This window comes from Motacilla alba, chromosome 28, assembly GCF_015832195.1.
Source record: "Motacilla alba alba isolate MOTALB_02 chromosome 28, Motacilla_alba_V1.0_pri, whole genome shotgun sequence".
Taxonomy (NCBI): domain Eukaryota; kingdom Metazoa; phylum Chordata; class Aves; order Passeriformes; family Motacillidae; genus Motacilla; species Motacilla alba.
The window spans coordinates 997166-1022873 of record NC_052043.1 but is presented as its reverse complement, the minus strand read 5'-3'; the positions used below and the strand labels follow the sequence as shown (position 1 = coordinate 1022873).

The following is a 25708-nucleotide window of genomic DNA, read 5'->3' as shown; positions in this document are numbered from 1 at the left end:
CCTGTTTCAGTTCAATCTGGGGCACAAAAGATCAATGATTTATTCCTGGGAGATTTGAAGGGGTGGACTCTTATTTTCAAACTTCCCTGCCCTTCCTTTGCATATGGATTTACCTGGATAAATTCATTTAGACCATGAAAAGATCAGGTTCTTGCTGATAGCTCTGAGCACGCTGCTCTTGTGTCCTCCCATGGCCAGATAAACATGAACATCTGCATTGCCACTGTAAAAACAGCAACGAGGATATTCATGAAACTGGGGGGAGAACTGGGACGAGGCTCCAGTGCTCACATCCTCCTGGAAAACTCTCCCCAGGACCCCTCTCTGAAGGCAGACACTCGGATGGCTTAGAGAACCTGAGCTGAGATCATTTTGAGGGAGTTGCTGGTATTTCCCCAAGCACACCCATCCATAGAGAAGCCAGCGTAGGATTTCCCCAAGCACACCAGGTGCTCAGGCCAGGAATGGACCTTTGGGGGACTTATGAGGGGAAATAAATTGGGCAATGCTGGGGATTGCAACTCAGGTCACGGAATCATGTTGGAAGGATCCCCCAAAGATCATCGGTCCAACTCCAGGCCCTGCACAGGACACCCAACAATCAGGAAGGTCCTCCTCAGCCTCCTTTTCTCCAGGCTGAGCCCTCTTAGCTCCCTCAGCTGCTCCTGGTGCTCCAGACCCTTCCCCAGCTCTGTTCCCTTCCCTGGACACACTCTAGCCCCTCAATATCCTTCTTGCCCTGACAGGTCCAAAACTTGTCACGCCTTTGTCTCATAACCAGTGAAGGTTGAAGACAAATTTCCCAGGGGCACATGGCTGTGGTGTGGCAGAGCTTCCTGTGTCCAGGCAGTGTGTGACCCCTCTGTCCCCTGCTGACCACGCCACCCCTTTTATGCCTCAGCATCACGTGCTGGGTGAGGGTCTGCCCCTCCACTGTCCCCACGCACACACCCCCCGAGGTGCCAGCACCCACCAACTCCCAGCATCTGTGCCACTTGCTTGGCCTCTTTTCCTTTCTGCTGCTCCCCTCCACCGTGTGACAGCCATTGTGTGGTCCCCGCCGCACAAAAGCCAGCCTGACCTAATTTAAATCAGCGCTATTGAAGCCGTTCTTGTTTTATCTCCCAGCACAAGGGCTGTGCTCCCCGTTTCAGAGGCAGAAGAAATGAATGGCTAATTGGGGGGGTATTGTGCACGGCAGCAGCGTCGTCTCCCGGCCCTGATTGTCAGCTCTCCTGCTCCACGGTGCTTCCAGCTCCCCTCTTGGAACAGCCACGCAGGCTTTGGGAGTGGAGGGAGGACAAGGGGAGAATGGGACTGTGCAGCCAGCGCAGCGTGTCAGGGAAACAAAGCCGAGCACGGCTGCCGTGAGAGCTGGGGGAGGGCTAGGGGCAGATGCTGGGGATAATGGAAGAGAATATCCAGCCTTCACCTCCAAATGAGTTCTTTTTTCCCCGCCACAGTCCTTCCTCGTGCTCTGGGGACCGTCCGCGGGGAGCGGGTGAGGCACAGGGGTGCAGTGCCACACGGGTGGGAAGCGCTGGCAGCGGAGGAATGGGATAGGTCACGGATGGGAAGGGAGAATGCTGCAGGATCTTGGTCCTGCGGGCAAAGTTTGAGCCGTCCCTGACCATGGATCTTTGTCAGAAAAGCCAGAACATCCCCGGCAGCCGTTCCAGCAAGCAGGAACCAGCGGGGGCTTTGTCCGGGCCCCCAAAGCCAGCGCTGCCCATGCGAGGAGCATCCAGAGCCCACGGCTCGGTGTGGCGCTGCCAGAACCAGGCACCACCGTGGGATCTGGCTGCGTTTGGGAGTTCACACCGACAGCACGACGTCTTCCACGGAATTCCTGCCTCTGCCTCCCGCAGGTACCTTCCAGGAGCTTCCTCGCTGGCGCTGTTTGTTCTGCGGCTCCTCTCTCCTCATCTCCAGGCTGAAAGAGGGCTGCGGAAGAAAACAAAATCCAAAGCGTTTCAATCTTCCCCGTGGATGGTCTTGGGTCACTCACAGATCACTTCGCCCTGCTCGAGGGAGGGGACCTTGCCCCCAGCTATTGATCAGCTCTGCCCCAGCACGCTCAGCTGATGCTCAGTGCAAAGGTTGTAACCAGCCCTCTCTGCAGCCCTGCCAGCTGCAGGCAGAAAGGGTTTCAGTCCAGGATGTTTAACAACAACACGAAGCAAACGAGTCCCGAGACATCGGGTTTGTCACAGACTTGGATGTAATATTATAATCCTTATTGTAAATCAGATCAGAATAAAGCACTGGCAAGCCCTGAAGTTAAAGGACAAGTGACAACCTCTTCTCTACCCCTTCTGGCCCCAAGTCAAAAGATCAGCGACAAAATTGTAAAATGAAATTGTAAAATTAAAAGTAGATTTTATTAAGAGCAAGTGTTATTAAAAGTGAGGTCCTTTTTGCTTTCATCTGAGTTTATGATTCATTTCTCCCTTCTAAGCTTTTCTCTGCAGCCAGCAGAGCATAAAATACACTTCAACAGAGAAAACAAAACAGGAAAACATAATTCTCATGTTACCACCTGATTCCAAGGGCTGAGGTTTTACCAAAAAGAGAAAGATTGCCATTAAGTAAGTTGTTAATATTGCAGTAGGGTAAGAGGAACAAACTTAGAACTGTCTGGGATTGTCAGCTCTCGACTGAGGGTGGTGAGGCCCTGGAACGGAATTTCCCCTGAAAGTGTCCAAGGCCAGGCTGGATGGGATTTGGAGCATCCTGAGATAGTGGGAGCTGTCCCTGCTCATGGTAGGGTGTGGAATGAGAGGACATTTAAAGTTCTTCCAACCCAAACCAGTCTGGCATCTTGTGAATCTGTGGTTGTCAACAGGTCTGTCCTTGGGGCCGCTCCCCTTATAGCCCCTGTCCCCTGGGCCGGGCGGGTCCTGTCCCTCTCGGGTGGCTCTCCAGGAAGCCCCACTCCCTGTCGCCACTATTCTACCGACATCTGGTGGCAGCTGCCTTAGGGAAAAGCGACATTTCTTCAGCAGCGCCCTGCGCCCCCTCAGCGGGAACCTCCCTGTGGGGCTGTGGCGTCTCTGAGGGGACCCCCAAAACACTGCCGGGACACGCAGCTCAGTCCTCTCCTGAGACCAGCGGGTCTCTGGGAGCTCCAATTAGTCATTGATGATAATCACTGGCTGTCCCGCGCGGCGCTTCGAGGGCTTTGCGGGAGGTTTATACTGAGGGGGCCGTGAGGGAGGTCCGCGTCCCCTCAGCCGCCATGGCGGGAACATGGGCCATCGCTGGGCAAGGGCTCTCACGGCGGGTTTCCGTAGTGTAGCGGTTATCACGTTCGCCTCACACGCGAAAGGTCCCCGGTTCGATCCCGGGCGGAAACACCTCTTTTCTTTTTCTCGGGGTGACTCTTTTGTGGCTATTTCCCTGTTGTTTTGGTTGGGGGGGGGGGGTAAGTTTTTTGTTTTGTTTTTATAGATTTTTGGGGTTTTTTTTATTCTGAGTTATGTATTTATTTCCCGCCGTCTCCACCGCGGGTCGCAAGAGAAGCAACGGGCAGCAGGCGCCCCATCGCTGCCCAGCGCCATCCTCCCGCCGGGGCTCAAGCGGGCGAAGCGCAGCCGGGCGGGCGCGCCGCGTGCCGGGGCATCTCAATTCCGTTCGGATCGGTGAGAAACGGAAGGAAAAAAAAAAGATTAATGAGAAGAACAAAACGAAGTTGCGTTGGCCGGGAATCGAACCCGGGTCAACTGCTTGGAAGGCAGCTATGCTAACCACTATACCACCAACGCCGCTGATAGCCGCTCTCCCGGCTTCCCTCACCAGCATCACCCAGTGGGACCCAACCATTCTCCCGGAACAGGGGACAAAGCACAACGAAAGATGAGACTGGCTCCCCAGCCGCCCCACGACGGCAATAAATGCTGAATTTGGGGCCCCTCTCTGAGGAAGAGAAGGATCTTTTCTCCGTGCCTTTTTTTTTTACCCTGTATCAGCCTCAATTCTCTCTGTGCCCACCCTCTCCAAGAAGGTATTGCACGGGCTGCCCAGGGAGGCGGCAGACTCACCGCCCCTGGAGGTGTTGAAGGACAGACTTAGCTCCATGGTCTGGATGACAAGGTGCCTATCGGCCACAGGTTGGACTGGACGACCCCAGAGGCCTTTTCCAACACCTAATCTACTCCGTACTCCCTCAGGCATCTCCTTCCCCCCCGCTAGAGGCAGTGGTTCCTCCGGTGCCGCCCGGGCGCGCTCCCGCCGCGCGCGCTCCCGCCACTTCCGCCGCCGGGTGAGAGGTCGCGCCGTGGCCGCCGCCGCCCCCGCGCCCCCGTTTCCGGGGCTGCCCCGCGCCCGGGACATGGAGCGGCACTGACGGAGCCGCCGCCGCCCCCTCCCTCCCCCGCCCTCCCTCCCGCGCAGCAGCCGCCCCCACCCCCGCCCGGCACGGGGAGCTCGCCGCGCCCCGCGGTGAGTGAGTGAGGAGGGGAGGGGGGGAATGGCGGGGACCGAGGGTCCCGCCCCGGCACGGGCACGGGCACGGGCACGGGCACGGGCACGGCTGGGTGGGGCCCACGCCCGTGAGGGGCGGCTGAGGCGGGTGGGGAGCGCTGGCCGGCCCCGTGGGCCGCATCCCCGCTGCCCTGGCCGGGGGTGCCCGGGGGTGCGGTGTTCGCCCCTTCCGTGGGCTCCTTCCCCCCACAGGCTGGCGGCGGCCTCGCCTTGCCCCGGGGGGGCGTTTGCTCGCCCGGCCTGGCCCCCGGCCTGGCCCTCGGGGTGGTTTGCAGTTCACTCCCCCCACGGGTGGGGTTTTGGGGGCCCTGCCCTTGGAGGGGGTCCCGTGTGCCCCCCCCAGCAGCCCCGGCCGGGCGCAGGCGGGTGAGGGGCTGGCCGCTCGCTGCCCTTGCAGGGAAGGAGCCGTCTGCAGCAGGGAGGGACGTGGGGGGCACAGGATGCTCCATCCCCGGCGATCCCCCCTCTCCTGCTGTCCCGAATCCCGGCCTTTCCTCTGCACCAAGGGCAGAGCTCCCGGCGAGAGCTGCAGAGGGACGCGGGCTGCTGGCAGCCTTTGCCAGAGCTCATCCCTCTCTGGAGAAATCTCCGCCGGTGTATCCCACCCTCGGTTGCTTTAATTTTTGGAGATCTTAAGGCTCCCGGCCACGGCAGGGACACGTTGTAAGGGCTCCTGTAGGTGACTCTGTTCCTGCGTTCTGCTGGCTCTTCCCGAATGATTCATGCTGGTTCCTGATCTCTTTTGTGTATTTTGCTCAGTTTCTTTTTTTTTTTTCCTGGTTCAAGATTTTACTGTTCCTTCCCCGTGTGAAATGCGTGCTCTGGGCTGGGTGCAATGAGGGTTAAGATGTTCCTCAGAGTCACTAAAATCACAGAGCAGCCCAGCCTGGCAGCACCTGGGGAAGCCTCTGCTCCAACCCCTGCTCAAGGCAGGGTCAGCTGGGAGACCAGACCAGGTTACTCAGCATTCCTGAGCATCCCTCTTGCATCAAAAACTGCCCTTAAACTGCTGAACGCTGCTGCTGCTTCCTCCCTCTGTGCTCTCCTCTGCAGCAGAGTTTCTTTGTGAGGCTTTGTCTCTCCTGTGAGCGTGCTTTTGCTGGAGGAATGGCTCTGTGGGGAGAGCAGGAGCCTCCACCAAAGGCAGCGGCGGGTCTTGAGTGTGTCTGTGATTCAGAACTAAAGACCTTTGTACCTGGGGAGACGGGACAGCAGTGAGGCACCTTCCTGTGCTCCTGGAAAGCTGGTTGGTGTGGGGAGCCAGGGCTCCTCGTGGCAGCAGGCTGAGGCACAGGGAAGCAGCATTCAGGCTTGGAAGATAAATGTGGTTTTTGTGTCCCAGGTGGGCCTGTGACCCTCTGGCTGGCTCCTTATGGTGTGTCCTTTGTTTGACTCTTCCCTCTAAGTGTATGGAGCAGAGCTCTGTTGTATCAGTTTTTAGTACCTGATACTTGCAAGAATTCCAGGATTTTGGGAAGGGGATGACAGAAAGGTTCAGTACTCGAGGTTCTCAGATTTTAAGAAGAATTTTCTGGGAAGGAACGAGGCACACCGCAGAGTTCGCTGGGCCTCGTTGTTCAGATGAAGTCTCTGAGATTTATCAGGGCTGTTTTAACCCAGGCTGTGCTGACAGAACAGATTTGGACCAAGGAATGAAACCCAAGGATTGATTTGTGCCTCCCCGCTCTGCTGGAAACGTGACCTATGGAAGATGCTTTTACCCAGCAGTTGTATGAAATCTCCTTTCTCCCCTCTTCCTCCCCAGTTTCCTGTCCTGCCCAGCTCTCTGAGTAGTTAATGCAGAAGATAAAGAGGGTTCGTCTGGAAAACGAGACCGCAGGAAGTTGGAGAAGGTATGTGCAGGCCCCTGTGTGGCCTCCGTGTGCCGTGGGACAGAGCAGCCACCACCTCTGCACTGAGAGAGGCTCCTGAGAAATGATCTGTGCATCCCAGGGAGCTCTGTGTCAGGATCTGTGAGTCAGGAAGTGACTCAGGACAATAACTTCTTTCACTCACTTCCAGTATCCAGCTTCACAGTTTTTTTCTGGGTCCCGATTTCCCACCTGTGCTTGTTGTCCCCTCCAGGCTAACGCCTTGTCCAGAGGAGGGCTTGGTGGCTCGCCCACCTCACCTGACAGGGCACAAACGGCATTACAAGACCCCCGAGGGGCAGCTCCATGTTTTGGGGAGGAGAGAGCAGTGTTCCTGCAACAGCTTTGAGTCATCTCAGACCCTGCCTCAGCGTGGGGCAGAAGGGACAGGGCCTCTCCAGCAAGGTGGAAATCCTCTGTGTGCTATCGCTGCCTGTCTTAAGATGGTTAATAACTGGTGTCTTGATCCAGCTCACATTTGAGTAATGTAATCCCAAAATCTACTCCGAGATAAGTTACTCTATGTACTTATTGCCAAACGCTGACTACGACTTTTTCCAGAGGTGGCTGCAGTGACAGAGGCAGAAATCTGAGCTTCCTTTTACTCTCTGTCATGCCAGGACCTAAGTTTTAGGAGTCTTTTTTCCCTTCTAGTGGGAGGTATCCCTGCCCATGGCAGGGGTTTGGAATTAGATGATCATTAAGGTTGCTTCCAGTTCCATTCTGTGATTTTGTGAGCAGTGCCAGTGGTGATTCCCAACACTCCCCTCAGTCTGAGTGGTGGCTGCTGTGCTTACCCCACTTCCCCGCTCCATCCTAGTGTCAAAATCACCGGGGTGAGAGCAATGCCAAGCTTAGAGCTGTGCTGTTCACATGATAAAATCATGGCAGTATATTTTGGAAGAGGCTCCAGGCTCCAATTCAGCTGGGGACAGGCACCAGTATCACATTTGTGGACTGGTTTTAAAGGTTAAACTTTCACCTGTGAGGACCCTGGCTGAGTGAGATGGATTCATCAGCTGGGTGAGTTACCCAAGGGCCAGGCTTTGTGAGCTAAAGCCAGAGTATTTAACTGGCTGAGTTGACCTGCACTGGGGTGGGGTTGGGAGAATTGCACTCAGGTTATGGATTTTCATGGTCTTTCTGTCATGTGCTTCTGAAGCAGCACTTCTGCCTTCAGCTGTGATTTTAGCTGCTGCAGTGGAGAGCCTGGGTACAGGCAGAGGCCACAGACACACAGTCTTAAAACATCCCACATCTCTTTTGTGGTTTCACTTGGGCTTCCTGCCTGCCTTTGATTGGAAAATACTCCTCTTTATCCATTTTCAAGCTGTGGATTCACTGCTGGGCAGTAGGTACCAGGAGTACCTACAGAATTATTTTGGGAGCTTGTTCTTGTGTTACTTTTGGCACATTTTGTACAATTTCAGGACTTAGGAGTCTGAGGAGATGTTACGTTTTCAGCCCTTGCACAAGGCTGATTCTGTTTCCTTGGAGCAAAATTACCCAAGCCAATTTTGCCCAGTAAATTGAAGTTCTTCTGAAATTCTCTGTAACATTCTTTCAGGTACCTCCAAAACCCCACAAGTGTTCTCTTGGAGGGACATCCTGCTTCTCAAGTGGGGTGTCAGAAACAGGTTTCCCTGGTCCTCAGCTCATTCCTGCTCTGCAGTGGATGACATCACTGACCTTGGGCAAGTCTGTGGGTCCACCTCACCTCAAATTAACATTTGTGTTAATGTGGAGGCGGTTCTTGCCCTCTCCTTCCACACCTGCTCACTTGGAAATCCCTGAGGAATGTGTGCCACGTTTCTCAGGATACAGCCGGGGTCTGCTCCTGCTGCCTCCTCTCTCTTAGCAAAGCAGTTGCACTTTTTTTTTCCCCTGATTTCCCACGTCTCTTCCATCATTGCTGGCCTCAGTATCCCCTCAGGTAAGTGAATTGGGTCTGAACCTCTCTCCCCAAGCGATGGGCAGGTTTTCCTTTGGGATAGGAAGGGGATTCCACTTCTGTGGTCTCACAGGACAGGAGTTTGTGTGCCTTCACGATAGGTCATAGCTTTGATGACATATCCATCTGAATTCCTGGAGTGGTTTTCCTTTGAGTCAAGCTGCTTGTTGTCTGCACCAGAATCTGCTGCTTTAACTTCCTTTAACAGCTTATTCTAGAGCCAGCCCTGGCAGAGGGAGTTCTCTGAGGTCAATATCTTCATTTACAGCGCTCCATATGGGATGGGAGATGGACTTTTCCTTTCAGTGTCTTTAAAATGTAGTCCTTGAGCACAGAGAATCCCGGGATCTGTAGTTTAAGGAGCACCTGCTTGATTTTAAGCCTCAATTCTCTCCCTCTACTCCTCCCTCAGTTTTTTGCCCAGTTCTGAAGGGGAAGCGAGGATGACTGCAGTGGACACGCTCTCGGACAGCTCCGAAGTGGTCGAGATGGAGGATGTGCCTTCCCAATTCCAGGTGCAAAAGCATTCTTGGGATGGGCTGCGTGACATTATTCACAGCAGCAGGAAGTACTCGGGCATGATAGTGAACAAAGCTCCCCATGATTTCCAGTTTGTCCGGAAAACAGAGGAGTCCAGCCCGCACTCTCACCGCCTCTATTACCTGGGTAAGCCTCCTGCCAGCTTCCAGGGGACGTGGGGCTCTTCCAAGCTCAGCAGGGAAGGGAAGGGAAGGGGTGCGAGGGATCTCCCTCCGTGAGATTTGGGAACTGAGATTGGGTAACGTGGCTCAAGGCCTGCAGGATCTTCCGCAAAGCCTGGGGCTGAGCAGGGACTCCCCAGTCCCCAGACGAGCCTCAAGCATGGGGATTAGCTGTGACAAGGGGAAGTGTTGGCCAGCCAGCACTTCTGTGTCCTTTGTCACACAGGGGATGGGGTGAGAGAAGGGACCATCTTGTGCCTCTGTAGCTTGGGAGAAGTGGGATTTACTTGCTTCATTAACCAGACCGACTTTCCAAGAAATTCACTGTCAGTAATGACTAATTACATGCTGCTACATATTAATGGCAGGGTGGTGGTGTCTCCTGCTTTATTAGGTATCATGAAAGTAGGATGCTTTCAAGAGCAGGGAAGAAAATTGAGGTGGGAATGAGCTGTTCCTGGCATTTGCAGGGAAATACCCCTTTCCTCCTGTGGGACTGAAAGCAGAATTTCATGTTGTACAGGTCCCTTGTTGCAGATGGAGCCACGATGTAATTAGTGACAGAGTTGTTGGATTTTAGGAACTGGATCATTTTGTGGCCGGTAACATGGGAAGCTTTATAGACTATAAAGAGTTTGTTGTGCTTTGGGGCACGAGCTGATCATTTCTGGGCCAGTACAGAAATTGCCAGATGTGCAGCTCTGTGCAGTCACTGGTGCCCTGAAGTGACCCTGCTGTTCTTCCTTCTTCTTCCAGGTTTTGAGTGTAGGTCACTGTAGGATGCTGGATTTGAGGGACTGATTTGTGTTGTCACTAAGCAGCTCCTGTGTGCCAGTGACTTGATTTGTGTAGTTCTCATAAATTCTTGGGACACAAGTGCTGCTCTGAAGGGCAGGATCCAGAACTGGCATCTTTTTCTTGTCAAGTCTGAGCAGTGAGGCTTGATTTAAAGCTGAATGTATTTCCAGTTCACTTTGATACTGGTTTTGATCTAGGTGATTAAAGAACTAAGTGGCTAATTTTAATTTTTTTTTTGTGTGAAATGGCAACCAAACCAGCTACTTGGGTGGTTGGTGTTCTGCCAGGGTGTGACTGTTCCAGGAGCCAGAACCAGGAATGAGGCTACACGAGTGCCTTTTCAGTGTTTCCTTCCTTAAGGAATTAATTGTACAGGGCTTAGAGCAGGTTAATCCCTCAGTTAAGATCAGCATCAGCCAGGTAATCCCAGGGTACCTCTTCTCAGATGTCCCTAATAAAGGGTAAATGCTGATTTAAATGCTGATTCTTTTCCATAATAAATGGACACTCCCAGGGATGGGGCAGCCACAGCTTCTCTGGGCAGCCTGTAAGTTCACAAGTGTTTAACTCGGTGTGCTGTTACTGCCCCAGCATGAAATAACATTCTAAAATGTTTAAATCAAAGTGAGGAGGGGATGGAGAGTCCTGATGAACTTTGCTGTAGGGCTGAATATTTCATTTGGAAGCAAAGTAAAGTGTCTTTTGGGGAGGAAGGCAATATTCTCCTTGTAAATGCCAATTGATTGTAGTCAGCCTGAGGTCACTGGAGAAAGTTCTAACAGAAGGGGAAGGGAAGTCCAGGTCACAGTTGCCTGAGTGTCAGATATGTGTGTCCAGAGTCATTTGTTCCTCTCTGCAGTTTTTCCTGCATGGCCATCCTCAATCATTCCTGGGCCATCCCCTCAGAGTTTTCTGTTGTATCGTGGCAGATGCTGCTTATGTTAAACACCACATGCTCAGCACTTTGGTGTTCCTGGATCTCTGAGGATTAGATCCTCACATATTGCTCTGCTTCCTGAGCACTTATTAATATTTCAGTTTTAATTTGAAGTAACTACTGCTGGGTCAGCCAGCTCAGAATTCTCTCTGTTCTGCCCAGAACATGTGCAGAGTAGGCAGTATCAGGGCACAGATCCCTGTGTGAATTTCTGATCCAGGGAGTCTCTGCAGCATAAGTAGAGGGCAAGTTCGTGGTCTTTGTTTTGGTGGAAACTGTCAAAATCACATGTCAGGGTATTTGATGGTTGTTTTGGAAGTTGGATGAAGGCCAGGAGCTCATTTGATAACCACAGTCAAAGGCTTATGTAAAATGACAAGGTCTTTTGACTCTGTAGGATACTGTTTCACATTTGAATGGGCTCTCTGGAGCTTCCAGGCTTTTCCTTCCCCCCTTGCAAGCTGCTGCTTTGGCCTGAATTAGGTCCCTGTAGCAAAGTTCTGTATGAGAAATGTGGAGAGTAATGTTGAGTCATTATTCAGTCACAAATTCAGGGAGTGGTGCTCTTGGAGTGGCTCTGGAGCATGGGAGGACAGGCACAGAGGGGAAACTTGGACCTAAAACATTCTGGAGAGGTGGGGTAGTGATAAATCTTGCTTAGGAACATTCCAAACAAATCAATATCTGGGTGGTTGAGATGTTATTCTGGGATTGATCCGGGAGCTGCTTGGGAAGGAATGTGGGTAAAGGTCTCTGGGCAGCCCCAGCCCCTGTTTCCAGATTTCTGTTTGAATTTGCTCTTTGTCCTGGCTAATTCATCTTAAGTAGGATGATGCTTTTGTCCTCCTAACAGGAATGCCATATGGTAGCAGAGAGAATTCCCTTCTTTACTCAGAGATTCCCAAAAAGGTACGGAAGGAGGCCTTGCTGCTCTTGTCCTGGAAACAGATGCTGGATCACTTTCAGGTAAGCCAGAGTGGGAAGAGCCTGGGGAACCTGGGTGATGCTGTGGTGGGGATATCTGTGGGGTGTCTGTCATCCTTCCTGCTTTTAAAAAATAGGGAAAGTTGAGTTTAAATTGCTGCCTCTGCCTTACACTGGTGTGAGTGCACCAGAAAGGGAGGGAACTTTCCCCTCTCTGGTTTCAGGATCTTCGTGTCCTTTGTCACTGGCAGCATTGGAGGGTGTTGGTCTTTTCAGCCCCATTTAAAAAGTTCCTGGTGCAACAGAATTTATCTGTCTTGACCCCATTTGGGCTGTGAGCTCTCCCCAGGGTAATTCAAGATCCCGGAAGAACTTTTGTTTGCAGTGTCTGACATGGAAACTGTTTGTGAAGGCTGCAGATAACGTCATTAAGTTAATTGGTTACATCTGATTTGCATAAGCAGAGCAAGCGCAGCTGTTCTCACTTCATGCTGAAGTGCCAACTGTAGAACTGAGAGATTCACAGCTCAGTCCTCCTGGAGAGGGAAATTTGGGGGGTGTGGGAGGTTTAGGCCTCCTGGACCCCAGGAACTGGGGACCTGTACCCTGACCCTGCTGCCTGTTTGAGCTGGGGTGTTGTGCCAGGCTCAGAGCACTCCTGTGAACATTGCTTTCCTTGCAAATCCTTTCAGAAATTCCTTTCCTTCAATTCTAGGCAACCCCTCACCACGGGATGTATTCCAGAGAGGAGGAGCTCTTGAGGGAACGCAAGAGGCTGGGTGTCTTTGGGATAACATCCTATGATTTCCACAGTGAGAGTGGCCTGTTCCTCTTCCAGGCCAGCAACAGCCTCTTCCATTGTCGAGATGGGGGCAAGAATGGGTTCATGGTGAGTCTGCCAGGGATTCCACGGACTCACCTCAAAGGGGCTCGATGCTTTGGATTGGAGATGGCTGCACGTGGAATCCCAGGCTGGATTGGGGTGTGAAGGGACCTTAAAGCCCATCCCAGTGTCACCTCCTGCCATGGCAGGGACACCTTCCACTATCCCAGGGTGCTCCAAGCCCCATCCAGCCTGGCCTTGGACATTGCCAGGGATTCAGGGCCAGCCACAGCTGCTCTGGGCACCCTGTGCGTGCCTCCCCACACTCACAGGATGTTCCCCTGGAGCCCCTTCGTGCACTGCAAGGGGCTCTGGGGTCTTCTCCAGTGAACATTCCCAGCTCTCCCAGCCTGCCTCCAGAGGGGCTCCAGTCTTGGAGCATCTCTGTGGCTCCCCTGGACCTGCTCTAGCAGAGCCACCTCTTCCACACCTTCATCCGTTTGGTTTTGGTAGCTGCTCTTGTGTCCTGTCAGGGCCACATTTGCCATCATCCCCTGGGCTGTGCTGTGTCTCTGACTTAGGTGTTTCTCTGCAGGGCTGGGAGCTGACGTGGCACCCAGCTCTGTGTGTGTCTCTTGCCATAGGTGTCTCCAATGAAGCCTCTGGAGATCAAGACTCAGTGCACAGGGCCACGGATGGATCCCAAAATCTGCCCTGCTGACCCAGCCTTCTTCTCCTTCATCAACAACAACGACCTGTGGGTGGCAAACATCGAGACGGGCGAGGAGAGGCGGATGACATACTGCCATAAAGGTGTGGGCCTTCCTCCAGCCCTGAAGGGAATTCCTCTGAGCAATCTGGCCTGCAGTACCCACGTTCCTGGCTAATTTCTTTCAAGTGCATTTGTCTTTTGGGTCAGCATTTTCCAAGGAGATGTAAAATGCAAAATGCAAACGCTTTCTCGTCTTTGTTGCTCTCCAGGCTTGTCCAATGTTCTGGATGACCCCAAGTCTGCTGGTGTAGCCACTTTTGTCATTCAGGAGGAGTTTGATCGGTTCACGGGCTATTGGTGGTGTCCCACAGCTTCCACAGAAGGTCAGTCACTGTTCTGCTCATCAAATCCTGGCACTGTGACTGCTGCCTCTGGCTGGGAATGAGGGTCTGAGCACGATTTTCCTTTGGGCTGCTCCTGGGGAGATCACCTGAAGGAGCAAGGCACTGAGGGGATTATAATTGTGGAGTGTTTGCAGGTGGTCACTGAGAGCTGGGGCTGTACAGGTGTTCCCTCTGTGCTCCAGGCAAGGCAGACACAGCAGGAAATGCTCTTGTAAACATTCCGGCTCTCTGTCCCAGGTTCAGAGGATTTGAAAACTCTGCGGATCTTGTATGAGGAAGTGGATGAGTCAGAGGTGGAGATAATTCATGTTCCTTCACCTGCCCTGGAGGAGAGAAAAACAGATTCCTATCGGTACCCCAGGACAGGTGGGTGAAACACGTGGGGCTGCTGAGGCAGCTCTGGACTCCTGCTGGAATCAGCAGTGGAATTGGGGCTATAAACTTTGCATCATTAATCTGGGCACTTACTGGGATGTAGAAACAAATTGTAAAAGTTGAGACCTAATTGACTCTCCGATCCCAAAACCTGCTGCAAGAAAGGGCTGGGATTTAAAGTTCAGCCTAAATGAAAGGATTGCTGAGGAAGTGGAATATATCTGGTGGCATATTGTGGAATACATTCTGAATCCCATCTTTCCTCTCCCTCCTGGGAGCATGCACAGCCAGCTAGGGAAGGCAAAGCAAACTGTTCCCATTCCCAGAATGACTCTGGTGTTTGCTCACATACATATTTGATATTTGTAAATTCACACAGAGCCATTTCAGTAGGACCGGGGGCAGTTCTCCTTTAGAGTCTGTATTTTGTGTAACCACAGAATGTTCAACTTGATCATCTTGGTGTTTGTTTCACTTCTTCTCTGCAGGCAGCAAAAACCCCAAGATTACATTGAAACTTGCAGAATTTAAAACAGACAGCAAGGGTAAGGTAAGAGATAACTCAGAAAGGGACATTGCACAGGAGAGTTTTTGAAGCTCCCTAGAATTAAAACAAGGTCACAAAGAAATCTCAAATAGTGTTAGTCTGGTTTTTTTATTCTCTTGTAATAGCTGGATCTCTAATGTGCTTATCCAAGAAACAGAAAGACTTGCAAATGCTGACAAGAATCATTCTGGGGGAGATTCAGCTGGGAATTTGGAGGGAAGGGGAAAGTGGGGTTTGCCTGGTGCACCATGGCAGAGACAGGAGGGCTGGAGCCGGGTCTGATCGGGGCTTCAGTCCCTGCCTGTGTCCTTTCCTGTGGCTGAATGCCAATGTCATTTTGCTTTGAAGCTGTTTTCCCCTTCTCTTCCTGCTCTCTGTAGCAAGGCTTGCTTCTCCTCACCTGACCCTTGCTGATGCCAGTAGCTAAACTTCCTTGTTCTGCCCTCTCCCTGAGCTTCCCTGGGAGAAGGTGATGAGCTCTGGTGCTCTGATTTGATGTTGGGCCTTGGTTTTGCTGCAGATTGTGTGTGCTCAGGACAAAGAGCTGGTGCAACCCTTTGCTGCCTTGTTTCCCACTGTGGAGTACATTGCCCGTGCTGGATGGACCCGGGATGGCAAATAGTAAGTTCATTTTCCTCCCAAAGTAACTTTCCCAAGGGCTTCTGGGGTTGCAGACCCTCGACACGCTTCTGCTGTGTTCATGACCTGGTTTTAAAGCCCTTGGTGCCAGAAATGGCACATGAATATTTGGCTTCTCCAGTGCTGTAACATCCTAAAAGGAGGAACGAAGCAGAGCAGAGTGACAGGCTGTGGGGTTTGTCACAACCAGAGTTAAATGACATTGATACAGTAAGTGGGCAGTCCTGGGGAATTCTTTGGAGCTGAAGGTGTTTCAGCAGGTACAAGGTGTTTCCTGCTGAAAATGGGGGTGTTCTGTGGGCAGTCTTATCTTTGCTCGTTGGCACAGTTTGTCATCAAAGCCTGAGTCACAGGACAGGGGCAGGGCTTGTGGTGCCACATCCTTCATGCAGCATGTCCAAAGAGAAGGATTGCTCTGGGGCTGGCTCTTGCTCCAAATGGGATACACAGTCTTGCCTGAAGAGTTACAGAATTCAGCCCAGTCTGATTGAAATTTTAAAATTCTTCATTTTTCCCCCTCCCAAGCTTGGCTGTTAAGTGGTGTGTGTGCAGATTAAGTTAAGGTGACTTGGCTGTCTTTGAAGGTGGCATTCTGTAACTCATCATTAATTTTCTGCTCTGGAAAGGAAATTTAGAGAGCTTTCCAGCAGGTAATCCCAGAGGTGATTGTGATGTTCTGCACCAGAGCTTATCTAAATGTGCTGAATATCTCAGTTCCTGAAATCCTGCGGTGCTGGGGGAGAACTGGCTCTTTTCAAATCTGTCTTTCATGATGAAACTCCCCTGGATGCACTCGCAGGCCTTGGGGTGGCTGTGCTTTGCCATCTGTCATGCTGAGAGCCTGCAGTGCAGCAGCACTTCCAGGGACTCTCCTTGGAGGAGAGCAGGGCTGGGGCTGGAGCAGCTCCTTCCCCTGACACTCGTGTTGGGTCTGCGCCTCTCCCTGCCGGAGCGCGAGGAGGAGGCTGCAGACAGAGCTCTTGGAGGGGGATCGCTTGAGCTGGAGGAGAGCTGGAGCACAAACAGTGCTTCCTGATGGAGGGCTGTCCAAGGAGGAGTTCCATTCTGGAGACAGGGCTGTGTTAGCAGTGCTCCCTTGGAACAGGCACTGGCAGATCTGTCAGACATCTCGCCTGAGCGATACCCCTGTGAAATACCAGAGCTGTCTGGCAGTACGTGTGTGTTGGCACAGCTTCCAGGGGATTAGAAAGCAGCAGTGATGAGAAAAGCTTTGCATTCAGATGCCCAAATCCTTTCTGGCAGCGGGAGGAAGATAGGGATGCATGTTCTGAGTGTTGGAAAGGGACCTCTATTCTGTGGTACTGACATTCACCTCCGACTTCTTTCCCCAGTGCCTGGGCTATGTTCCTAGACAGACCTCAGCAGAGGCTCCAGCTAGTCCTTCTGCCTCCAGCACTCTTTATTCCAGTCCCAGAAAATGAGGAGCAGCGTGCTGAATTTGCCAAAACTGTGCCAGAAAATGTCCAGCCATTTGTGATCTATGAAGAAACCACTGATGTGTGGATAAATGTAAGAGGCTCGGGGCTGGGAGGAGAACACAGGCTGCCCCTTCCTCCCCTCCCCTCAGTTAACCATTCTCGTGTTGGTTGGGTGTCCAGTTTTGCTGTGGCAGCTTTGCTACTCGGTCCCAAAGTTGGTGTTGAATCAGGGGTTTGATAAAGCAAATCACTCACAGGTTTCTCATCTTGTGTGGCAGGTTCATGACATCTTCTATCCTTTCATCCAGCCGGAGGGGGAGGAGGAAGAGCTCTGCTTTATCCGAGCCAACGAGTGCAAAACGGGGTTCTGTCACCTGTACAGGGTGACAGCAATCCTGAAGCCAGGCAGCCACGACTGGGTGCAGCCCTGTGTCCACAGTGAGGGTAAGGGCTGCAGGCCTGGGAGCTCGCCCTCCTGCTGGCCTGGCTTGTCCTTTGGGGAGGGCAGTGATTTACGCTCGTGGTCTCTCTCGTAGATGATTTCAAATGTCCCATCAAGGAGGAGATTGCCCTGACTGGTGGGGAATGGGAGGTGCTGGCGAGGCACGGATCCAAGGTAGGGGTTATTTTTATTCTCTTGCAGTGCTCAGCTCTGCATCGTCTGCCCCTAGTCCTGGCCTGAGCCCTCCCTTACGCTTGGGACCTGCTAGAACTGCTTAAGCTTCATTTTGTTGCTGTTTTTATTGCTGCCTCTGCTTTCCCCAGAAGTGCTGTAGGCCAGTGCACATGGATCTGATTGCCTTCTTAATCAGACTTCGGATTGCTCCTTAGGAAAATCCCAGGAGTGGGTCAGGCCATAAAAAAGGACACAAGTCTGAGGTTTAAGAGCAACAAAGAACCATTTGGTGGAGAAGCTGGGGATTGCTGCCTTTGCTGAGGCATTTTAACTCCAATGAGTTCCTGCAATGTGGAAATGTGTCCTGGCACTCGGAGTGAACTCTCGGTCTCCAGCTGATCCCTCAGCAGAGCCTTTAGGAACAAGGCAGCTGGGGAATATAAAGCAATTTAGAATATGGAGAAGCTGTATCTGTTGTCGCTCGCAGAACAGCCAGAAATGAATTTTTATTAATCTTGTAGAAACCTAGTTTCATTTTTGCTTCAGGAATTAACTCCGAGACTGATCTTTAACACTCCCAGGTGATTCTGTCAAAATAAAGACCTTGTCTGTTCACTTCCAATTAATCTGGATTTTCACTTCTCGCTTTTTAAAAGACCAACAGCTCCAAGCTTTTGGTTTCTGCTGCTTTTCCTCAATCTGCAATTAACCTGCTGTCCCTCCCCATGTGGATTCTCACTGTACATGCTGTTGATTTTGGCCACAGCTCTTCCCTGCATGTGTTATGGCTAAAATTGTGTTAGCAGCAATTATTTTGATGCATTTGTTGCTCCACAGGGCTCTGCCTGGTTTTCCTGGCCAATTGAGTTGGATGTTTTTCCCTTTGCTGTTCACAGGGGTCTTCAAACTGTGGGTTAGCCAGAAATAGCATTTGGAAACTGTAAGGTGGAAAAACAGTTCAGTTACTGTTGCTGGATCAATGCAGGATTTAAAAGCTGTCGCCTCTGTTCCTGCCTGACTGGGTGGTTTTTAGAAACAGCTTTATCTGGACAGTAAAACCTATTTTAATGTGTCTCAAAGTTTGGTGCTGAGAGCTGTTAGACTGGTCCTCCTACGAATGGGAATTCATTAGCATGATGGCTGGAGAAAAGGTTCCTGTACCTTAATAATCCAGCCATGCTGCCTGTGGCCAGGGGAGGGTTGGGCTCCTCTCCCAGGTAACAGGGGACAGGAGCAGAGGAAACAGCCTCACGTTGCTCCAGGGGGATTTAGGTTGGAGATGGGGGGAAATGGCTTCGCTGGAAAGGTGATCAGGCACTGGCACAGGCTGTCCAGGGCAGTGGGGAGTCACCACGCCTGGAAGTGTTCAAAAGGGTGTGGATGTGGCACTTGGGGATGTGGGTTAGTGGTGGACACAGTGCTGCTGGGTTCATGGATGATCTTGGAGGGGTTTTTCCATTTTCTAAATGATCCCATGGTTCTGTAAGATGTCATATAAGCCCAGAATGTTCCTTGTTAAGAGGATGGCTTCCTGTTAACCTGCAGGGAACACAGCCCAGCTTTTTATGCCCATTAATAAGCAAATGTTTTGAGTCTTTAACAAAGGGGTGAGGGACTGCTGTCTGTCACTGCATTGTGTTGTCTGCAGTTCTCCCAAGTGCTGTGTGTGTTCTCTGGCCCCTCAACCCCCTGCCCCGAGCAGCCCTGTTGTGGTCTCTGTGTGTCCTGGGCTGGCAGAGGAGCAGAGCTTGTCCCTGCCTGTCCCTGAGACCTCTCTCCTGGCACAGATCTGGGTCAATGAGGCCACCAAGCTGGTGTATTTCCAAGGCACGAAGGACACCCCGCTGGAGCACCACCTCTACGTGGTCAGCTACGAGTCTCCCGGGGAGATCATGCGCCTCACCACTCCAGGCTTCTCCCACAGCTGCTCCATGAGCCAGGTTTGTTCCTTGGGTTCCCGTCTCCTGGCTGACAGGGATCCTAACTGGGAATGGCAATGACTCGTGGCCAGTTACGAGTCCCGAGCGCTGCTCGAGACGTGGGCAGTGCAGCGCCTCGTGCCCTGACTCTCCTGTGTTCCCTGCCAGAACTTTGACATGTTCATCAGCCACTACAGCAGCGTGAGCACTCCTCCCTGTGTGCACATCTACAAGCTCAGCGGCTCTGACGACGACCCACTCCACAAGCAGCCCAAGTTCTGGGCCAGCATGATGGAAGCAGCCAGTAAGTCCTGAGAGTGGGGCCTTCCAGTGAGAGCTCCCCAGCAGCAGCCAGGAGTGATGGGGAGGGAAGGGCTCTGAGTGCCTTCACTCTCAGGGAAGGTGAATCGTGTTATCTTGCGGGGGGAGATATTTCTCACCTGCCCAGGAAGTGTTCTGTGGCTTTTGATGTGTTTCACACGTGGAGCAAAAGTCCTGCTCCGGGGTGTACAGAGTTCACACACACAAGGATGTGGTTTCACTGTGGAATCACTCAATGGTTTAGATGGGAATGGACATTAAAGTCCATCCTGTTCTCGTGCCCTGCCATGGACAGGGACATCTTCCACTAGTCCAGATTGCTTCAAGCCCTGTTCAACCTGGCCCTGAACACTTCAAGGTGCTTTTTTATTTGTGAATTGTTTGAAGAGGGAAGGGACAAGTACCTGGGATACAGTGGCTGCTCCATTCTGCACTGCAGGTTTTAAAGGTCTAGGTACAGCTCACAGCAGCACCTGAACCCCTGCTGTAAACACTTTGTTACCTTCTCCCGCCCTGCTGTTGTGGCACAGTGCCCGCTGGAGAACTCCCAGCCAGTGAGGTCTTCCTGAGGAATCCCTTCCCTGTGCAGGCAGGTGGAGGCTCTGCTTGCCAGGGAAGGGCTTTGCTAAGCCTTGGTGTGGTTTGGTGTTGAAGGAGCCCTACTCAGGGCCAGCTTTGGACAGGGCTGGTTCAGGGGGTGGGAGCAGAGCCTGCTCAGTCCCTCAGCACTGTGTGTGACCCTCCTGCTGCAGGCTGTCCCCCGGACTACGTCCCCCCGGAGATCTTTCATTTCCGCACGCAGTCGGACGTGGAGCTCTACGGAATGGTCTACAAACCCCACGATGTCCAGCCTGGCAAGAAGCATCCCACGGTGCTCTTTGTGTATGGAGGCCCTCAGGTAAAAACCATGGGGAACTGCTGGGGTCAGGGCTGGGGCTGCTGCCCAGGGCACAGCTCTGTCAGTCACGCGTCAAGATTTGCACTTTGGGTAGCAATGAACACTGTCATGGAATCGTGGAATGGTTTGGGTTGCAGTGACCTTAAAGCCCATCCAGTCCCACCTCTGCCATGGGCAGGGACACCTTCCACTGTCCTAGGTTGTTCAGAGATCCAGCCTGGCCTCAAACACAATCCAGGGAGGGGCAGCCACAGCTTCTCTGGGCCCCCTGTGCCAGGGCTTCACCACCATTGCAGCAAAAAAACTTCCTCATAATATCTAATCTAAACCTACTCTTTTTGTCCCTGTGTTTGACCTCTGCTTCAAACCCCAGATGACTTTTCCAGCCTGTGGTTTGATTTCTATGGCTCTGATAGCTCCATGAGTGGCTGCTGTCCAGCTCAGCATCCTCCACTGACACAGGAAGGCACTGGAAGGCAGCTGCTGAGCTCTGAAACTCTTCCTCCCTCCTTGTGCAGGTGCAGCTGGTGAACAACTCCTTCAAAGGCATCAAGTACCTGCGGCTGAACACGCTGGCATCCCTGGGCTATGCTGTGGTGGTGATTGATGGAAGGGGATCATGCCAGCGAGGCCTCAAATTTGAAGGGGCCCTGAAAAACCAAATGGTAAAATCCTCCTTGCGCTGGGCAATCTCTGATCACTTGTCCTTCCTAAGGGTGGTGGCTGCTCATTTCCTGTGTGAGTGTTTCTGTCTCAAGTTTCTAAATTTATCAAGTCCACTTACATGAGCCTCCTTTTTTTCCCTTTTAGGGTCAGGTGGAGATAGAGGACCAGGTGGAAGGTTTACATTATGTAGCAGAAAAATACGGGTTCATCGACTTGAGCCGGGTCGCCATCCACGGCTGGTCCTATGGGGGCTTCCTGTCCCTCATGGGGCTCATCTGTAAACCCAACGTCTTCAAGGTGAGCCTGCACGTGGGGCTGCCACCTTTGGGACACTTGGCTCTCTCAGCTTCTTTCCCTCTTGGCCGCTGGAATTGGCATTTTGGTTTAGTTGTGGTGGACAGGTGGAAATGTCCCCCTGTCCTGCCTGCCTGGAGCTCCTGACTCCAGTCCTGTGTCCTGCTGCTGCTCGTTCTTGGTGGGGGCTGGAGGAGGATGGCTCTGGGATGGGCTTGGTCTGCCATACAGGGAGATACTGATGTGCCCATCCCAAGTCCTCAGCAGTTTCTGGATCATTCACAACTCCTTGCAGAGGGGAGGCCTTTAGTGCTGATGTGCAGGAGTTTTCCCCACTGTGAGCACAAGAGGAGGAGGAATCTGGGTTGTGTGTGGGATTGCTGAAGGAGAATCCAGGTCTGAGTGACAGAACAGCCCAGAGCCTTTCTCCTGCCTCTCTTGGGCTGTTGAGCAGGCGCTGACGGAGGCGTGGTGGCACCTCTCTGTTTGACAGATTGCCATAGCAGGTGCCCCTGTCACCGTGTGGATGGCCTACGACACCGGCTACACCGAGCGCTACATGGACGTCCCCGAGAACAACCAGCAGGGCTACGAGGCTGGCTCGGTGGCACTGCACGTGGAAAAGCTTCCCAACGAGTGAGTGCCTGCCCCAGACCTGCTCCTGGACCCTCTGCTCAATCCCAGAGGGATGGAGGGGTCCTGATCTGCTTTAACCTGGCAGCAGCTGGGCCGCAGCACCCCCAGCCCCCCTGCCAGGGAGGGCTTGAGGCCCATGGCCATGGCCTGGCACTGCTCTGGCTTGGGTTTGGCTTGTCCAGCTGGAAGCTCTTTGCTCAAACCCTCTGCAGAGCTTTTATCTGGCGCCTCATTGTGTTTTCCATCTGGTTTCTCATCCTGTTTCTCTCCTTATCTCTCACCCCATGTCCAGGCCAAATCGTTTGCTGATCCTCCATGGCTTTTTGGATGAAAATGTGCACTTTTTTCACACCAACTTCCTGGTATCGCAGCTAATCCGGGCTGGAAAACCTTACCAGTTGCAGGTAGGAGGGAAGGGAGCGGGGAGGGAAGGTCCCATCAATCTGGAGCAAGTTCCCTGCTGTGTGTTCTGGGGATGGAGGCAGATCCCCCGCATCCCGTTGTGATGCAGGGGCCACTGAACTCCTGGCTGGACTCGGAGGAGGCCGGGAGGTGGCACTGTGGCTGTTCCTTGGCTGGCAGATGTGGCATGTGCAGGCAGGGCTGCTGCCCTGGGGCCTGGAACTTTCCTCCTCCACGAGTTTTCTGTCCCACTTGGCAGGGGTGGCTGCAGTGAGGGAGGGGGTGCTCCAGACCTTCCCTGGCGCTTCTTCGTCCTGATGGAGACGGGATGGAGGGAGCGGGGCTGAGGGGAGGGAGTTCTGTGCCTGCTGAGTGACCAATGCCCCGTGTCTGCCCTGGCACAGATCTACCCCAACGAGAGACACAGTATTCGGTGCCCTGAGTCAGGAGAGCACTACGAAATCACGCTGCTGCACTTTCTACAAGAATACCTCTGAGAGCACGAGCCTCTGCAAACTGGACACTGACAGCTCACCTGCCCCGTGCCCTCCTGCTCCCCAGCAGCGTCCAACCCAGAGCACAAGGGGCTGAGTGCCCACGTCGGGCTGGGGATACCCCCAGGCCAGGGGGAAAAGCTGGAGGGCACCTTCCCTTTGGACAGTGCCACCTTCTCTCACTTTCCAAGCTGGAGGTCCGCCCCTGCTCGGCTGCTCGTCCTCCTCCTCTCCTCCAGCCTGGCTGTTCAATGCTTCTTTTGCTGCTACTCCCTCTCTCCTGGGAATCAATGGACAGTGGTCTGTGTCCCGAGGCTGAGGTTTGTGTCCATCTCTCTCTCCCCAATCCTTTTCCTCTTCCGCTGCACCCGTGCAGTTCCCAAACTCTTACCTGCAAGAGCTCAGTGCCTGTGTTGGAAACGGAAGAGCCGAATCAGAAGCTGCCTTAAGCCAGGAGCGCGAGGGAAGAGAACTACCTACTGCTCACCTGGGGATCTGCTCTGTGTCCTGCTGCCACACTGGAGCCCTGGGAGCTGAAGAGAGGTCTACAGGAGCATGCAACACTAGTCTTTTTTTTTTTATATATATCTATTTTCAAGTTTAAATTTGCAGAGCAGATGGAGGAAGTGGCCGGGGCCGGTAACGGCGTGCTCTGATCCTTCCTCTCATGGCCGCTCTCACCCAGAGTTGTGCCAACAGGTAGCACTGGCAGCTGGCTACAGCCAGAGCCTCTCTCCAGAGCTCACAGCAGCGTTTGGGTTTTTGCAACACAAGATGGATGATATTTATGCAAATCCTCCCTCCCTCCGTTCTCTGTGCCGCCTCCCCGACCCCCCTTGTCCTTCCCCGAGCTTTCCCACGTGCACTGAAATCGCCTGTGCTTCAGTTCTCTGCGGGTCAGTGACTGGTCCCCCTGCCCGTCTTCTCAGCAATGCTCTCTCCTGGTTTTTATTTACCTGGGCAACAGGAACTGCAGTTCTGGGGAGGGGGATTGAGCAATCACACCTCAGGGGAGCACATCCCCCCCTCAAGCCAAGGGTTCTGCCAGGGGCAAAACGAAAACACAAACAAAACCCACCCAAATGAACCACGTTGACTTGCCCTGGAGTATTTTAAGTGCGTATTATGAAAAGAAAATATTTTTATGGATTCTTATTCTTTTATAATTATGAGTGTAAGATGTAGCGACTCATTAAAATATTGGAAAGAGACCTGGCTGGCTGCTTTGGGGGGCAGGAGGAGGCAGCAGCTGCTGCCACAGCCAGAGCAGCTCTGCTGCGAGCCAGGCGCTCTGTTCTTTCTGCGCCGAGCAGTGCAGAGAATGTTAAATCCCTGATGTTCCTCGGGGGAAGCACGATCCGAGGGTTGGGAATCCTGGGCCGTGTGTGCTCGATGTGCTCGACCTTGAGCGAGGCAGCAGCAGCCTGGGGTGGGCACCTCCCTCTCTCCCTCTGATGGGATTGGGGTGCAGCTGCTCTGCTCCCGCTCTGGGACACACAGAGCTGCTTGTGCAGGGCTGGGCCTGCCTCTGCTCGCTCTCCCAGCCCAAAGCTCCCAATCCTGGCCTTGCTCTGCCTTCCTCCGTGGGAGCTGCTGTTAATTAACCCGCTGTTAATGCCCTGAGGCTGCTGCTGGAGGCTTGTTCTAAATGCAGAGCTTCTTCCAGATGGAGCATTTGGGGTCCTGGGGATGGCTGGGAGCACATTTTCCCCCCTCTTCTTGTCCCTGTGCCCAAATTATTGTCCCAATATTGCAGTTGTGGTTTAGCTGCTACAGAGCACCTCGGGTGGGAGTTTTGAGGTCAGAGGGGTGAAAGGAGGGACTGGGGTGGAGGAAATTGCACCCCTGAGATGTGTCTATAAGAGCACCCTGCAGCCAGCACAGCTGCACCCTCTGTTCCTCACAGCTGGGTGGGTGCTGCTGGATGGGAAGAAGCTTTATTTTTGCACAGTTTGTTTCCGTGCTTCCCTAATTTAATTTTTAGGCTTAATTTAAACTGCTTTTTCCTGTCCCCGAAAAGCTGAGTGTTTCTTAAAATGTCCTAAGACGCTCTTGTCTAGAAGAGTTTGCAGAGCTGATGGCTCTTTGGGATTTTTTGGCACCCTAGAAAGGGGTTGGTCATTTTCTTTTGGGGATTGAGAATCCTGAGAGGAATTAGCTGGGAGATCTCCTCCCGGGAAGGGCCGTGGGAGCAGGGTGGCTCTGGGTGCAGGATTTGCAGCTGGAGGATGAAGCTGAGTTAATTTCCTGAGTGGTAATGACAGAGGAACCGGCAGGTGCTGGGGAAACCAGGCAAAAAGCACTCTTCCTCAAGAATTTGGGATTTGAGAGGGGCTTGGGAGGCATTTCTCTCCCAAAACCCACCCCGTGGGGCTTTATTTTTAGGCGGATGGTGTGGAGGGAGAACAGATGTTCTCGAGGGCTTATTTTTAAAACAAAATCACTCCTCAAGCTACAAAATTAGCTCCCAAAAGTCACTCCTTGCCCTGAAAGATGCTCGAATGGAAAACTTCCCGGCATCTCCATTCCCAAAGCGGGTGGGATAAAGGTGCCACCTCAGCTCTGACTCTGGGACAGCCTCAGCAGTGGAAACTCTGCCTGCTTGGGGGTCTCAGGCACTTGATCTCTATCCTGGGCCTGTCTGCACCCCCAGAGCAACTGGGGCAGCTCAGAAATCCCTCCCGGGGTCCCCCAAAGGACGAGTGGGGTGTCCAAGGAAGGCCCAGGGCTGGGCTGGGCTGGGCTCTGGGTGTGTCTGTGCTGGCCAAACCAAAGGCTGTAAATTGATCTTGGAGAATCCTCTGGGAGGGACTGTGGTGAAATCACAGGCATCCCAGCTCCGTGCTGGGACACGGGGAA

General features: G+C 52.9%; 2 protein-coding genes and 2 non-coding genes across 5 annotated transcripts; 2 read left to right on the top strand and 2 right to left on the bottom strand.

The window, feature by feature from the left end:
* Window positions 1-637: 637 nt before the first annotated feature.
* Window positions 638-4332, bottom strand: LOC119712433. Its single transcript, XM_038163637.1, has 2 exons — window positions 4041-4332; window positions 638-1944 (listed from the first exon to the last, which is right to left on the bottom strand). The coding sequence occupies exons 1-2, from the start codon at window positions 4330-4332 to the stop codon at window positions 1565-1567; spliced, it is 672 nt and encodes a 223-aa protein (XP_038019565.1). The 3' UTR covers window positions 638-1564.
* TRNAV-CAC lies at window positions 3284-3356 on the top strand. The gene has a single exon. It is a non-coding gene; the product is annotated as a tRNA-Val (tRNA).
* Window positions 3693-3764, bottom strand: TRNAG-UCC. The gene has a single exon. It is a non-coding gene; the product is annotated as a tRNA-Gly (tRNA).
* DPP9 (dipeptidyl peptidase 9) lies at window positions 4308-24058 on the top strand. 2 transcript variants are annotated; one of them, XM_038163592.1, is made up of 22 exons: window positions 4308-4440; window positions 6248-6335; window positions 8717-8819; window positions 8916-8970; window positions 11594-11706; window positions 12380-12553; window positions 13132-13300; window positions 13469-13582; window positions 13841-13969; window positions 14467-14528; window positions 15046-15146; window positions 16517-16694; window positions 16882-17047; window positions 17140-17219; window positions 19007-19159; window positions 19307-19442; window positions 20212-20357; window positions 20876-21022; window positions 21168-21320; window positions 21811-21953; window positions 22246-22357; window positions 22760-24058. In XM_038163592.1, the coding sequence occupies exons 2-22, from the start codon at window positions 6280-6282 to the stop codon at window positions 22850-22852; spliced, it is 2583 nt and encodes an 860-aa protein (XP_038019520.1). In that variant the 5' UTR covers window positions 4308-4440; window positions 6248-6279; the 3' UTR covers window positions 22853-24058. The 2 variants fall into 2 exon arrangements, with proteins under 2 accessions (XP_038019520.1, XP_038019519.1); XM_038163591.1 differs by having other exon boundaries at window positions 4309-4440; window positions 8717-8970.
* Window positions 24059-25708: the final 1650 nt, after the last annotated feature.